The sequence below is a fragment of the Xenopus laevis genome, chromosome 8S, assembly GCF_017654675.1.
Source record: "Xenopus laevis strain J_2021 chromosome 8S, Xenopus_laevis_v10.1, whole genome shotgun sequence".
In the NCBI taxonomy this organism is placed as follows: domain Eukaryota; kingdom Metazoa; phylum Chordata; class Amphibia; order Anura; family Pipidae; genus Xenopus; species Xenopus laevis.
Genome location: NC_054386.1, coordinates 97,269,577 through 97,285,622, shown reverse-complemented (window position 1 = coordinate 97,285,622; position 16,046 = coordinate 97,269,577). Strand labels below are relative to the sequence as shown.

Sequence of the window (16,046 nt, the reverse complement as noted above, 5' to 3'; positions counted from 1 at the left end):
GCGTGCATGGAGGTAAGCGGCAGTGCAGGGAGCGGGTCTGGGTCGTCGGGGCCCAAAAGAGCTGGGGCTTACCCCGGTTTGCGGCTGGGATGGGGGCGCAGAGGGTGTTTTGTGGCTGGGGGGGCCCAGGGGATGGCCCTAGTGCGATTGTTACTTTTATTACATATCTTTCTTTTTAGTCCCTCTTATACTGGTGGCTGCAAATAAGACTTTAACAACACGATTGTTGCTGAAATACCAAATTGGGGAGATGTTGAGCAAAACTCTAAATAACTAAAAAAACACACAAAATAGAAAATGAAGACTAATTGCAAATGATCTTGGAATATTAATGTCTGCATGATACTAAATGTTAATTTAAAGGTGAACAACTATTTGAAGGCATCCCATGTATGGCAAACTTTAGCCTTCCCAAAAATAAAAATCACCCTCCGCCTATGCATTTAGGAAGTAAAACTGTGACAGCACCATAAAATTGCAATTACAAGCGCTTGGAAATATGTCACTCAGAGCGAGGAGAACCACATGCAATGCTGCCATCTACAGGCTCAGATGGAAAATGCAGGGCTAAAATTTGTCAGCATGGTGCATGGCCAGCCTAATCAGTCCCAATGCTAATATTATGCTCAAATACAGAGGGCTTACTTAGTAACAGAAATTCACCAGTGGCATGGCAACCCCCTCCAGTTCTGCTTATCGGCTGGCTTCTGCTATATTGTTTCAGGAGTCAGAACCCGCAGTGCAGATGTAATTACAGTTAAAAATAACTGTGCAATGAATGTAGTTTCTCTTTCCAAGTCCTTATGTCATAAATTTTTAGGTCTGTTTGGATTTCCCCTTTCACCGTGCCAGTCCTGTGCTGATTTCACCATAGGAAGCTAATGAGAGCGATACTCTACCCCCACAGCTATAGCAATAAATTCAGTGCTGGACGGTATATTATGCACATGGGGATAGCGAGCAGTGCAATTCTTTCAGCTTTCCTTATTGCAACAAACAATATTCCCTCCTGTCACACAGAAATAGAAATCATTATTGCAATTTTTCTATAATTTACAGCCGGATGACAGAATGCACACATCAGCTCAATGCTCCTTTGCATTATGGGATGGAAGGGTTAAAATGTAAAGGCCAAGGCCAAAGCTGCATTGTGTATTCTGGCTACAAACATGCTCCCTGTGCAAGAAGATTCTCTTGTTCTTTCCTTTTAAAGGATAAGTAAACCTTTAAAATCAGTGAATGTAAAATTGATGAACGTGCTGTTCTAAGCACTTTGTTTATTCTTTTTTACTTCCAAGATATTAAAGGATACACGGAAGTTAATTCCCTTCTACTGCTTCCCAGAATCCCCCTGGGAAGCAGGCTAATGCCAGGGAGACTGGTAGAGTGGCATACAATGCTTGAGTTTGTTGCATCATTTTTTTTTCCCATGAGTGGGCATGGAAGTAGAGACTGCTATTCTAAGCACTTTTGTCATTTACATTTTTTATTTATTTATAACTTCAAGATATTAAGGGATACATGTACTGTTAATATGAATGAATTTTGTTACAACAGCGCCACCTGCTGGTCAGTTTCCCACCAGTCTGACCACCAAGTAGTCAAGGAAGTTGTCAGGAGAGAGAAAGAGGCTGCTCTGATGTTCTTCTGCTTAGGAAAGATTTGAGAAAGGTTTCTTATTATTTTCCTAAGCAGAAGAACATCAGAGCAGCCTCTTTCTTTCTCCTGACAACTTCCTTGACTACTTGGTGGTCAGACTGGTGGGAAACTGACCAGCAGGTGGCGCTGTTGTAACAAAATTCATTCATATTAACAGTGTATGCATTATGCGAAACTGCGGCGTTTTTGCCGCCGGCGCCCGTTTTTGCCGCCGGCGGCAGTTTTTATTCGAAGTAAACTTGCCTATAGGATAAATACTGCAACATCGGTGGAGAAAGACCATCAAAGGAACACATGTGTTAGCCAAGTGGTCATTAACAACTCTGGTACATTTAAAATACAGAGATTTCTCAGCAAATATTAGCTGAAATTAAAAAAAAAAAGACTGGATCTCCTACAGGAGCAGGAAACAGGGTTGGACTGGGCCACTTCCAGCGCTTCTTTTTCATGCTGCGACCTCCCCTCTTCGGGCTGGTCACGGCAAAAACACATACTGTTAGTTATATACATCAAAGTAAATTTTTATGTAAACATTTTGGAAATTATGTCTTAGAAAACCAATTATTGTGCTGGAGTCTGAAGGAACTTTGTGGAGTCACCAAAGTCTAACTTAAATTTTGGGGGGAGAGGAAGAGAGGGAGAGAGGGAGAGAGAGAGAGGGAGGGAGAGAGGGAGAGGGAGAGAGAGACCTGCAGTGTTGGACTAGAGGGCCCCAGCTGCCAATACCCACTCCTTGGGTGGAAGCGGCTTCTTTATATGTTTTCCCCTCTGCAACCAACTTTTTAATCTGAACAATGTCTGGAACGAACCATTTGAGTTTGATTTTCAGAGAGAAATGCACTATAACCAGCTGCATGACATTTGCTACTTCCTTCCTTAAATAAGGGCCAGAATTGACTCACAGAATGAATGAGCTCACTAATTGAACTCCACACTGTTGTTATTTGGAACAAGCCTCATTGAATTATTCAATGACAAAGAATGAGCAGCATGACATGACTGTTGGGTCTGTTGGTTTCTATTACTCTACTACACCTACTAGTAAATTATTTGCCATATAAAAATATAATTTCTACCAAAAACAGTGATCGTGATGTAGGACTGCTACTATTCTGAACACAACTGTAAATGGGACTTTATCTACTTTTGTATATTAATGGCAACAGTAAACAGGTCCTTCAGAAGCACTTTGTCCTCCGTGTTTTACCAAAAGAAGAAAAAAAGATATAACCCACCATTGCTCCTTTTAGGTAGAGGATCTATTATCTGGAATGCTGGGGACCTGTTGTTTTCTGGATAAGGGTTTTTTTTCATAATTTGGATCATCAAGTCTGCTAAAATGGTTTAAATGTAAAATACACTCCATAGAATTGTTTTGCCACCACTATGGATTCATGCAGCTTAGTTACCTTCAAGTACAAGGCACCTCCATGTAATGGATATTCTGATTGGTTTAAGAAAGAAACAAGACATTTTTTCAATGTTTTCCAATGAACATTATGTTCTTCAGTTTAATAAAGCATTTCAAATAAAATCAAACAAATTGACTTGGTTAACACTGAAAATCTTGTGTTAGAAACTTCTGAAACTCACGCAAGTCAAGTCTACAGCAAGGCCATAGTTCTCGGTGGAATGGATTCCCATTGTGGCTGCTTAAAATCCTCTGTAGTCAAGTGATGTGGCAGTCACACAGTTGGAAGGAAATTATAATCCAGTTTACACTGTTCAACACACAAATCAATTCGCAAACAGAAATACATTTCTTTTTTAAAAAGGAAAGAATTCTATTATGATAAAAGTTAATATTATTGATGACCACTAAAGAATATATTTTTGCCAGTGGCTGGAAAGGTCCATTACATTAAAAGTACTCATAGTCATAGTGTGGACCACTGGCATGAAATGTTACTAAAGTGCACTAGAAGTGTGATTTGGTGATGCAGTTACATCTCAAACCTAGAGCTTTGGATATGGTTAAGTGCTAGAAAAATGGTCAAAAAGAACCATCATGGCGGATCATCAAAAACTTTCAAGATAGTTTCATCCTCATTCAAAAAGCAACTGTGTTTCTTTATATAATGGTCTAGATGTGCATTCCCCCAAATTCAGTCGCCAAGTACAAACTATTTGGGAAATCCCATATAAATCTGACATAAGTGTTAAGGACAGATGAGACTTGAGGAAAAGGCTGTGAGGGTTGTTCTTTATATATCAAATGGCATTGGATGGTTATTGAGACATTTCCAAACTCCTCACTCTAATAAAGTCACAGAGAGCTTTAAAAACATGATTTAATAAGGAATTCATAAGCTTGAAGGTCCCAGCAGAAAGATGTGAGGATAAAAAAAAACTCCTCTTGATCACTAGTATAGACCAATGTGAGTTTTTCTTCAAGACTTATTCAATAAAGTAGAATATAAAATAAACACAATGATAACAAGTAAAATTGGAAGATCTTTCTGGAGCTTCTCAAAGCTATATTTGGTTTCCCATGTTGACTCGGAGAAAGCAATGCACTACAGAAAATAAGTAAAATGTTGTTACAGGGGACAAAATGCCCTTGGCAACTTTGCCTTAAATGAATTAGAGCTCCTTCAAACTATACTAAATACCGTAACTGCCTTTTCTTACATCATTTCGATTCCCTGTTGAGGCAGCCTTAAAGGGCACCTATCACAGCCAAAATCAAACACATATTAACAATCTGACCAGTACAAGATAAACACGTTTAATCAAACTACATATATATATTTTTTTTAAAAAAAACTGCAGGTTTTAAAAAAATCCCTTACTTTGTCAAATGGGTTCTTTCACTGAGGGAGGCCATACTGTGACTATAACAGAGACTCTAATATGCAAATTTCAGGAGCATGCTCAGATTATAACACTGCTTTGAGTATTCTACCCAGAATGCCTTGTTTAAGTAAACTCCTCCACTAGAAGTATCAGGAGATTTCCCTATCTTGTCCCCTGCTGGTAAAGTCATTATGCAAATGAAGGGCACACAGTAACTTCCAGCAGGTGGCAGCACTACTGAACAGCAGCTAACACACAGGTTTGGCTGATTTGAAAATAGCTTAGAAGGGTCGATAAGCAACAAGGAATTTCAACTGAGCATGTGCGAGATTTCAGAGCTACAGTTGGCTGGGAAGATATAGGTAGGAGGAGCCAGTGAAATCCAAGATGGCTGCCTCAGCTAGAACTGCAGGGGAGATCGGGGAGATCTTGCAGAAGGAATAGTGAGCTAATGATTTACATTATACAAACAATTCTAACTGTTTTAAAAATCGGATTTCTTGAACTTTCACATAGTGTATTTACTTAGTAAATGATTTTGGTCATGATCGGTGCCCTTTAAACCAATCAGAGCAATAACTATTCAAGAGTGCCACACTCGTTAGTGTTCTGGTAGGTTAAAAATGTGGCACCAATGGCAAATTGTCCACTTTGGGAGACCTCTTAGCTTGAAGTGTTTCAGAATACTCCATGCTGGAGACATGACCATAGGCAGGGAAAAAAAAGCAAAATATGAAGGCACTCTGATTCTCTAAGGCAACATCACCAAGGACTCTCTATATCCTCTTTTCCATTCTTAAACCATTCTTAAACCACCAGCTGGAATGTCCCATTTTGGTCTGGAATTATCATACATGCACAAGTCACATGAAAACCCTAGCACCTGAATTGTCCTTCTGACAGGACCACATCGAAATAAAATGTATCCATATTATAATAATAAAAAAAAAACACTAGACCTGTTCTCCAGATCTACCAAATGGACACCTTTTGAGACTAACCTTAAAAATAACCTTTTTGCTTTCAGCAATCGGAATAGGAATACCAGACGCGATGAAGGTTACATCTGTCGGTCGTAGTGCTTCCATCTGATGTTTATAGAATGTCATTAGAATCATTGGTGTCACACTCTAGTAAAAGCTACATTTATAAACGCGTTGAGTCCTTCATAAAACAGTTAAAAAAAAGTCTATGCAATACTTTTATCAGAGCTTTGCATGGCCGTTCATATGATAGCAGTTCTTGTTTTTACTAGAATCTCTTTTGGCGGCTATGGCTTTTAGAGAGTTGCTTTTTTCTGAATTGGTTGGCGAGGAACAGTTAGTAAAAGAAGGCGATGGAGTCTGATCCAAGAGGTTATTCAAAGATTGGTCTACTTCTGTATCAGATGTCTCCGTTGAACCCCTTCGCTTACACTCCTTGCTGTTGAAGAAGGACACTTGCTGGAAACTACTATGCAACTCATCTTTTATACTCTCTAGGATCTGGATGAAGGATGGCCGATGCTTTGGATTCTTCTGCCAACACCAACGCATTAACGCATGGCTGGGGAGTAATAAGTAATTGAATATGAGTACAAATGCTCAATTTGTACAAGCAAAGTCATCTGCCAATGTCAACAGAGAAATGGCCCAACAAACAGGAAGGTAGTCTACAAGAAAACATGTTAAACTGTTTTTTTTTAATAAAATAGGCAACTTGGAGTCTCAGCATGTTGTTGGGCAGCACTGCTAAGTGAACACTAATCATTTTTCAAGTTTCAACTGCTTCTCACAACTCTATAATAAGAGGTAGGGCATCAGAATCCTGGCAAAAAGTGGAATATGGAGATGGTGGTAGACATATCTCTAGTGAAAGTGCATGGAACGCTTTGCCTGACTATAAACTAGAGCGTTCTCAAGATGAAAAATGGGGAACACTCAAGTAATTAAAAAAAACCGCAAGGAATGAAATAGAAGGAGAGATTTGGAAAGTATGGAGTTCTGAAGGAAGCAAGTGGATTCTTAAAGGAGAACTAAAGCTTGACTAAAGGAGAAGGCTAGAAATGTTGTACCAGCCCAAGGCAACCGCAGCCCTTTAGCAGTAAAGATCTGTGTCTCCAAAGATGCCCCAGTAGCTCCCCATCTTCTTTTCTGCTGATTCACTGCACATGCTCTGTGCTGCTGTCACTTACTGAGCTTAGGGACCCACTCACAATATACAGTACACATAGAATAGAAATGTCACAATATAAGGCTGATTAGTAATTAATACAGATAATTACTACATGGCAGTAGAGAAACCAGTGCAATTAGCATCAGAATTGAATAATCAGCAAACCTGTAGCATGAGCTTATATTACAGCCAGGGAAGCTCATTTTCCGCTGGATAATTAGTGACGAGCCCTAAGCTTAGCTTCTCAACAGCCAATCAGAGCCCACTGAGCATGTGAGTGTCACAGACACTTTCCAAGATGGTGACCCCCTGTGACAAGTTTGAAGTCCTGGATCATTGCTGCTATTCACAAGCTCAAACTTTAGCCTCGTGCAATAACTTCATTGTATAAAATATGGCATTTTTAGCCATATTAATGTTTAGTACACTAGGAACAAGTAATCTTCAATAAGGCTTGTCACCTTAAAGCATTTTGCTCTGCCTAAAAATATCTATCTATTAAATTTGTAAACAGAATTGCTCAACCCTTGTCCTGCGCTCCAAGGCTATAATCGGATGAACAGTATTAGCCTGTTGATTATTCAGTAAGCAATGACACACCAACTTAATCATTGATGTAAACATTCAGATGCAGACGACTTTATATATATATATATATATATATATATATATATATATATATATATATATATATATATATATATATACATATATACATTATATATTATATATTCATCTGTCATATTCATCATGCACATAACACAATGTTCTTTTCAGAGGCAAAATGTTTGACGTTGACTGTAAAAATTCTGCAACAAAGTTAGCAAAGGGCTAAACAGTATTTTAACTTAAAGGATAAGTAAACCTTTAAAATACATTAATAAAAATTGATGAGGGTGCTATTCTAAGCACTTTTGCAATGTACATTCATAGTTTATTATTTTTTCATTCCTTGATATTAAGGGATAAGAAGCAAGAGGCTGCTCTGACGTTCTTCTGCTTAGGAAAAAAATTAGAAACCTTTCTCAAATCTTTCCTAAGCAGAAGAGCAGCCTCTTTCTCTCTCCTGACAACTTCCTTGACTACTTGGTGGTCAGACGGTGGGAAACTGACCAGCAGGTGGTGCTGTTGTAAGAAAAATCATTATGTTGGAATGGAAAAAAAATTAAATGAATGTACATGGCAAAAGTGCTTAGAATAGCAGTTATATCAAGTTTACTTTCACTTATTTTAAACATTTACTTATCCTTTAAATAATTTAGAAAGGACTTAAAGGAGAAGGAAAGGTTAAAACTAAGTAAGCCTTATCAGAAAGGTCCATCTAAATATACCAGTAAACCCCCAAAGTAGTGCTGCTCTGAGTCCCCTGTCAAAAGAAACACAGCATTTCTTTCCTTCTATTGTGTACTCATGGGCTTCTGTATCAGACTTCCTGCCTTCAGCTTAAACCTCATTGCCCTGGGCAAGAGCATGCTCAGTTTGCTCCTCTTCCCCACTCCCCTCCCTTTTCTACTGTAATCTGAGCCCAGAGCAGGGAGAGACTCAGGCAGGAAGTGATGTCACACCATGTTAATACTGCAGCTCCTATCCAAAACAAACAGAGTGTTTTTAGAGCTTTTTACTCAGGTATGGTAAAACATTCTACAGAATAAATATAGCATTCTAGCTTGCACTATTGCAGCTAATCTATTGGCAATAAAATGCCTCCATAGCTTTCCTTCTCCTTTAAACATTCACACTTTTCAATAACAATCCATCAGTAAACTCAACAGTTATCTAATAGCTTGCTTACAGTCTATCAGGGCAGTTCTCTGGCTTCTCCAAGATCCCATTGTCAATCACAAAATGAAGGACCTGCTCATTCGCCATTCCCTGATAGGGCTGCTCTGCCAGTGTGGCTATTTCCCACAGCACAACACCGAATGACCTGAAAGTTAAAGTTTTGGATAGGTTAAATAAAATGCCAACCTACCTGATAATATACAGTAGCAATGTTGTAGTAGTTTGACGTTCTTCACAGCATCACCATGAACAAACCCCTACTTACCATACATCTGAATGGGTTGTAAAGATACCATCTTTTAGAGATTCCGGGGACATCCATCTGACGGGAAGCGGCGACTTGCCACCTTTACGATAGTAGTCGGTTTCATAAATATCTCTGGTCATGCCAAAATCTAAAGAGAATAATTAAGTCATGGACATGGAGGCTTGATAACTTGTATATTAGGCTGCAAACTGTAAATGGCATATTATTCTTAGATGACATTGGTCTACAGTATTGGACTGGGATATTAGGGGCCCACCAGAAAACCTTAGACCTGGGGCCAACTTTCCAAACTATTATTCCTCCTCTCACTCAACCTCTTTATTCTCCTAGTCTTTTATTATCTACTTACTATACTTTTAGTATCATCTACTTACTCTATTCTTCCATTGTTAAGTCTTTTTTCCCATAAAGAAAGAGGCAATGACCATGAAATAGGCCAAATGTTTAGAAGCAAGAAGGCCCACAGACACCTGGGCCCACCAGGAATTTTCCTGGTATCCTGTCGGGAAAGTCCGACACTGTTGGTCTAGAAAAATGGGGACTAGATACACCACATATATTTCAAATAGTGACCCTGTATCTGGTGCATTGTCATAATCCTGCCATCTCTTCATCTTTACCTAAAATCATAATAAAATAAGATATAAAGCCTTTTTGCATTTACAGTGGAGATACTTTGTGCTAATCAGTTGAGCCTTCCAGTCTCCCCATGATATAGCAGAACTGAAAACAATGCAGAGGTCCAGGCCGAGCAGATGATTAATAAGGTAATCACAACAGTGGTTTTTGGACTTTATTGAGTCAAGTCAACTATTAAGGTTCAAAAGTTTGCCATGGACCTCCATAGCTCATACGAAGGTTGCAGATATAAATGATATAAATATCTAGGACAACAAATGTGTTCACCATAAATATCTCCAGGCTTGGCTTCTCCAAGCATCTGAAAGAGCAAATCCGCCAGTTCTTCCACTACTTTTTCATAACCAGCAACCCACCTCCAATCTTTACTGTGAGATCTTCAGACACCATGCAGTTACGGGCAGCCAAATCCCGATGAACAAACTTTTTTGCAGTCAAGTAGGCCATGCCATCGGCTATTTCTCCCGCCATCTGGATCATTTGCTTAAGAGATGGCTGGTTACCAGGGTTGTTATTCTGCAATGTTTTAAGTGTAGTATATATGTCACTCTAAAAGATTATTTGCAGTAATTTCATTAATCCTTAAAAACATATATATTGTGATATTATGCTAAAGATGTTGGAGATGCCATATTGTTTGCCAAAAAAAGAGATATCCAGTCTTTTGTGGCAGTTTTATATGACCACTGATGTTTCTATTCAATTGATATCTAAGAAAGATGCCTCAACAGGGGCAAACACTATCATAAGTCCCGTTATTGTGAATCATAGAAAAGAAAATATATAGGGAAGGCTTATATATGGGATATATATTCCACCAATGGGATTTTTTTGAAATAACAAACAAACATCAGTCTTACAGTGAAGTAATCGAATGGACAATGTATGTCAAATGTCACAATACCTCTAAATATTCTATTAAAAGATATTGTAAGATATAATATATATATATAATATTATATTATAGGATATAAATGCAGTACCTCCTCATCTGGCCTTAAGGAACGTACGTAGCTCTTCAGGTCTCCCCTTGTCATCAACTCCATGATAACCAGAGCAGGTTGTCCTTGTGACACCACTCCAAGCAATCGAACCTTCAAAAAAAAAAAAAGAAATGATCATATTCAATTTTCTGTTCCTTTAAAAAAATAACCTGCAACCTGAGCCAGAGTCACTAATTTTTGCCCCACTGGGAGACCAAGCAATATGGCCAACTGAACCTCTAAATACAACTAAGTGGACCAGTGTGAAAGAGCTTCAGTCAACACTTATAGGTAATTGACTGTGGTCTCTTTGTGTTACCTTACAAATTGGGAAATTGACTTTTGTCTCTTTGTGTTACTTTACAAATTGGGAAACCTCACATTTAGCAAGTTCCTTAGTTGTTATTTGGGTTTTTAACAAAATGCTATCACATTGCCCACATCTGTCTGTAGGTCTCCCAGACTTACCACATGGTGGCACAGAAACGCTTTCATGACAGAGGCCTCATTAAGAAATTCAATGCGCTCCCTCGTTGTTGCCAGTTCATTTACGGTTTTCAAGGCCACTTGGGTTACAGGTTCATTCTTGACAATGTCCTTGGCAACGCCCTCATAGACCATTCCAAAAGAGCCTTGGCCCAGTTCCTTGATGATAGTGATGTTCTCTCTTGGGAACTCCCATTCATCTGCAACATACACTGTTGTACACAAGACATCTAGTCACACCTTGCACACAAGAAGAAGCCACCATATTGTATTTTATTACATAACAACACCATCAGCTTCTAGTTAAAGGGCCACTATATGGTTATACCCTACAACTTATTGTCCAATGGCATTCCTTTTATGTCCCTGTTTGGCTGATCATGGCATCACTTTCACTGGGGTGAAACCACTGCAACATATGAAGTTCAAAAAGCCAATAATGACTCAATTGGGGGGTCATGGGAGGTGATTAGGAGCTTGTGCCCAGGCAGCCAGTCTGCAAGACAATGGCAGCTCAGGCAAGATTAATATTACAAGTTGTCAGAATTCTTTTCATAGAAACAGGGGCATCCATTGAAAGTTTTACTAAACAGTATTTACAGCCACATTCATAACAGGAATAGAGTATTATTCAAAACTTACTGTCAGAAGCATTAAAATACTCTGGATTAACAGAAGCATATAATGTTCCATTAGGGTATCCATTGTTGTTTCTGTTAGGAAAAAAAACCACATGATGTCAATATATATTCATCCAATAACTGTGAACATTCCAATTATGTAGCCGGTGTCTACGATGGGTGTCCCAGGCACCAGACTGAATCAGAACTGGTCTGAATAGAATTATAATTTGCCTTGGCAAGCAAAATGGCAAGAAACAGATATTTCAACTTCCAGAAATGAGCAAACTGTGGAGGTAGCTTGTAGTTCAATAAACAAAATAAAGTGCTAAATGGAAAGTGAAAGTAGTTGTCTGCCCCACCTCTATGCCTAAGGCATAGAGGAGGGGCAGACAATATTTGATTGACAGATGAGATTTTTAAATGAGTTTCAATAGCTATGAATGCTTTAATAAAAAATAGAAATTAGATTTCATATTTAATTTGAAAAGGACTTTTATTATACAGCTTTTTGTGTCTGGGTGACAGGACCACTTTAACAAATTATGGTATACAGTTGAAAATCTGAGGAATTGTGAACCAAAAATGTACTTTCCCAGCTTCATAATGTAAAATTAAATACTTTAACTTCATGGTGTTACTGGTCCATTACACTAATGTAAATGAGAAACGCCAAGAACATTTCATAGCAAGTAAAGTTATTTGTCCTTGAGGGGCTGTATAACAGGATGCCTTCTACTTACCCTTTTTTATTATAAAAGAAGATGAATACGGCCAGAAATGCAATGACCACCAAAAGAAAAATGGGCATGATTTTGAGGAGCAAATACAAGTTTTCAGATGGTTCCTCTGAAAGAAAGAAGGAAAGAAATTAGATTCATTACAGGCAAAAAAAATAGATAAATTCAGAATAAATTCAGAACTTTTGGGGTGTCAGGGTTAACCAACTTACCAGGACCAAGAATGAAAAATACAACTGGTTCTGTCCAAGATCCATTCCCCGCCAATGAGGTGGCTCTGATACGAGCAGAATAATTTCCAGGTTGCAGCAGAGTGAGATAGGTGCCTTTATTTAACTGGAATTTTTGGCGGGACACACACACCACAGTTGAAGGCCCTTCCTAAGAGATAATGACTTAAACTTAATGTGCGAAAGCAGAAGCCATGTTCCCTTTATCAGTTATAAAATGAAGGATGGGTCCCTTTATTATGCAAGTGGCATGTAAATGGGGTACCCGGACCTTACCTCGTGATCGCGTTTGTACTTAATCTCGTATTTTAGGATTAATCCATTGGGATTTTTTGGTTCTTCCCACTTCATCAGGATATTATTTTTCACTGTGACTTCCCAAGTGATATTCCCAACAATGTTATCAGCGAGAGCTATTTGGAATATTAAAAAAAAAATCTCAGTTGTTTAGGGTTAGGTTACGAAAATACAAATTAACACTCATTCCGTGGCCACAAAAGGGATTAAACTAACATCCAGCAGCTGAAGTGGCTAATTAAAATGTCTATGACAATGAATAAAAATTTTCCACCTTAGCTGGCCTTTATGGTGGACCTTCCTAAAGCAAAGGCATCGGGTCGTCTAGGGTGTAGCCCTAACGTTTGGTTACTAGTGAATTACATTGTTTAGGGATATCAGAGTAGTGCCATATTTCTTTCTACAAGGAATTCTCCAAAATACCAGTACTGTAACTACCAACTTATGGTAGTATAATGGGACTCAATGGATAAGATGCCACAACATCAAGATTATTCTTGTTGGGCGTCATGTTGTTTGTTGTCATATTGGATGTTCCACCTGGATAAATTCTCCACTCCACATTACAAAGAAATCACTTCCCTGGCCCATTCTCATTACACTAAACACCTTCTCTATAGAATTATCTTAAATTTATATTATTTTCATATTTAATTCCCTTTCAATTTCCCAGAAACATCTTTGGTTGGTAGGAGACCTTCTTAAAAAAGGCGGTGGTCTTTGACCAGTCATGGACCTTCTGCACAAAGCTCGTAGCTCAGGATTATGGGTAGTGAAATGTCAATGTCCCTTTACAAGAAGAGTAAATAAAGAGAATAAACATATATATATTTCAACTATTGTTTTTAGATCAGTTAAGGACAGAAATAAAAGAAAATACATACGGTCCTGCATGGTCCTAGCAAAAACAAAGGTGGCTGCACTGCACCCAACAATGTCAGCTGCGTGGTTGCAGGCGTGTATGTCTATCCGATACTCGGTGAAGTGTCTTAGGTTTGAAATAACCATTCTATCTCGAAAAACCTTGTCTTTATAGGAATAGGGCTTTGATTCGACCCCTGTGTGATTGATGGTATGGCTCACAGTTCCTTCTGGTAGGGAAGTGTTGCTAAGAACTTCAGGATTCATTCCTGACACATCTCTCCGTTTCTTTGCAGGCCTGGAATATTGGAGGAACGAATGGTTGTTGGTTAATAAAGAACAGGGAGATTTGTATTATGTTAAAGTAACCAAACTGAGCTTTTCCGGCATCCAATAATAATAAGTGTCCTGTTTCATTTATATAAATAATAGGGCCAAAAAGGGTTTTGCCATTGGTTAAACATACAGTATATGCAGCCAATCGGAGTGGATGTTAAGCTTAGCTGCCCTAAAACTTCATCAATGGATAGACTTGCCTTTGGCTTAGAGTACATTCTCAACATGGTTGTACTAAAATATGTACAGAAATGACTACAATTAACATCTTCCAGGGACATAAACATCTCCTTACCAACTGCCAAGCTCAGCTCGCCCACCAGTTAAAATATTGATGTTTGAGTTGATGGCCTGGAAGTGGTGGGCAGCTCTGTTAGGCTTGATTATCAATGTAAACAATACATAGCCTATGAGACCCACAAATCATCACAAGATCCCATTCACTCAGGCAAAGAAGTCCTGATATGGACTATGCTAATGACATAGGAGGGAAAACAGGAAAAATTTCTTTCAGGATGCTGGTAGACCTTTGTTAACATCTAATTTTATGGTTGCCAGGGGCATTTTCTCCCTTAGGGTTCCCCCTTGACCTGTGCATTAGCCCTTAAGGCCACATAATATGCAATATCTGTCTTACCTCTGATTGTCCTTGTTGATTAATGTCACTTTCCAGGGATGCCTGTAAGCAAATACATACAAAAATTATAAACGTAACCCCCAGGGGCCACAGACTATGACACTTAAAAGGGGATTTGGTTTCTCAACTGCCTTTACCATGATTGCTGGTGGCCAACAAATCCCTGGATACTTTATCAAGGGTAAACTCATGCTGACAGCTGTAATCCAGCAACATCATGGTGGTATTCTTGATAAAACCTTTATTTATTAAAAATGCAGAATATTTTTTTCTAGAAAAGGTGGCAACCCTACATATACTGTGACACACTCAAAATCTGGGCACGTTCCATCTCTTTTGCAGGGCTACATATTACTAAGGAAATTCACTATTATGGTGCCCTATGGCCAATAGAATTTCAGATGATATTTTGCATCCTACACGCACCAGAATACAACTTTTGAAGAAAAGAAATCACCAAAAATATTTGGGATTTTTGTTCTTCAAAATTCAAGCAAACCATCCAACATAAAACAATATCTAGGAGACAATGGCATATTTACTTTATAGGAAACAAATTACATCTGGAGGTGATAACTGTAGCAAAAAAGGTAAGTTGTGTTCACTGCTAAATTTTTAACCATTAGGTGGGGGTGCAAGGAGGTTGTGACCACAAAATTCATAGGGCGGAGTTCGTATGGCTGACGGCTGAGAAGGGAGGGTAGAGGATGGAGGTATAACTGCAGATTTGGAGGATGAGTCCGTAGGACATCGCATAGAGGACAGGTCTTTCACCAGAGGATGTCCTAAAATGTGTTCCGTAGAGGCTGCTCTGATGTTCTTCTGCTTAGGAATAAACCTTTCTCAAATCTATCCTAGATAGAATTCTTAATGAATCAGATGAAAATTGAGCATAGGACTGGCCAGACCAGGGATGACTTTGACGGAGTTGGCCAGCTTCAAATATATTGCAATATATGGACTCACAAACCATGTTTTGTTTAAATAGGAGGCCATGTTTTTAGTAGTTAAATTCACAAAATGCCTCAAAGTCCTTAATATATTGATAGTGGGTTGGGTGAATAGAATCAACTGCATTTGAGTGCAGAGGACCTCTGGTCTTTGTCGAAGGTGATAACTGATAGAGATGTTACGACTCATGTTAACTTTAACAAGAATGCACTTACTTTGGAATGAAGATAGTGTTTCGCAGGAAGTTCTCAAACTTTTTCTGAAAAGAGCCTTCATCCATCTCTGGGAGTAGGCCTCCATCCTTCTGACATGGGCAACACTTATCTTCTGTGTCCTGGTTTGGATCTTGATTTCCATTATCATCATTATCAAATCTGGTGTCTGCACTGCTGGTTGGCAGCTTCAGACCTGCAAGAATGGGTGTTTGTGAAAGAGTAGAACCATCAGCAAATACAAGTAGCTATTGTTATTATCAGTTGAAGACTTGATTGAAAGTGGAAGTGAGCCAATGTTTGCTTTTACTTTCCAAAAGTCTTACTTAGAGGTGAGAGATCCTGGAGCTGTGGTGGGGGGGGGGCAGCCTGAAAGTTAGTTTGGAGGAGATTTG

At 38.8% G+C, this 16,046-nt stretch overlaps 1 protein-coding gene across 1 annotated transcript in view; it reads right to left on the bottom strand.

Moving 5' to 3' along the window:
- Positions 1 to 5,256: 5,256 nt before the first annotated feature.
- Positions 5,257 to 16,046, bottom strand: part of insrr.S (insulin receptor related receptor S homeolog) — a 40,477-nt gene continuing 29,687 nt past the window's right edge. The window contains exons 10-22 of the mRNA XM_018233479.2: positions 15,655 to 15,847; positions 14,489 to 14,530; positions 13,539 to 13,813; positions 12,634 to 12,770; positions 12,340 to 12,508; positions 12,131 to 12,236; positions 11,410 to 11,480; positions 10,750 to 10,979; positions 10,282 to 10,392; positions 9,655 to 9,814; positions 8,657 to 8,786; positions 8,402 to 8,536; positions 5,257 to 6,000 (exon numbers count right to left, since the gene is read on the bottom strand). Coding sequence (XP_018088968.1) covers positions 5,661 to 6,000; positions 8,402 to 8,536; positions 8,657 to 8,786; positions 9,655 to 9,814; positions 10,282 to 10,392; positions 10,750 to 10,979; positions 11,410 to 11,480; positions 12,131 to 12,236; positions 12,340 to 12,508; positions 12,634 to 12,770; positions 13,539 to 13,813; positions 14,489 to 14,530; positions 15,655 to 15,847 — 2,099 coding nt within the window. The 3' untranslated portion in view covers positions 5,257 to 5,660. The remainder of the gene's footprint in view (positions 6,001 to 8,401; positions 8,537 to 8,656; positions 8,787 to 9,654; positions 9,815 to 10,281; positions 10,393 to 10,749; positions 10,980 to 11,409; positions 11,481 to 12,130; positions 12,237 to 12,339; positions 12,509 to 12,633; positions 12,771 to 13,538; positions 13,814 to 14,488; positions 14,531 to 15,654; positions 15,848 to 16,046) is intronic.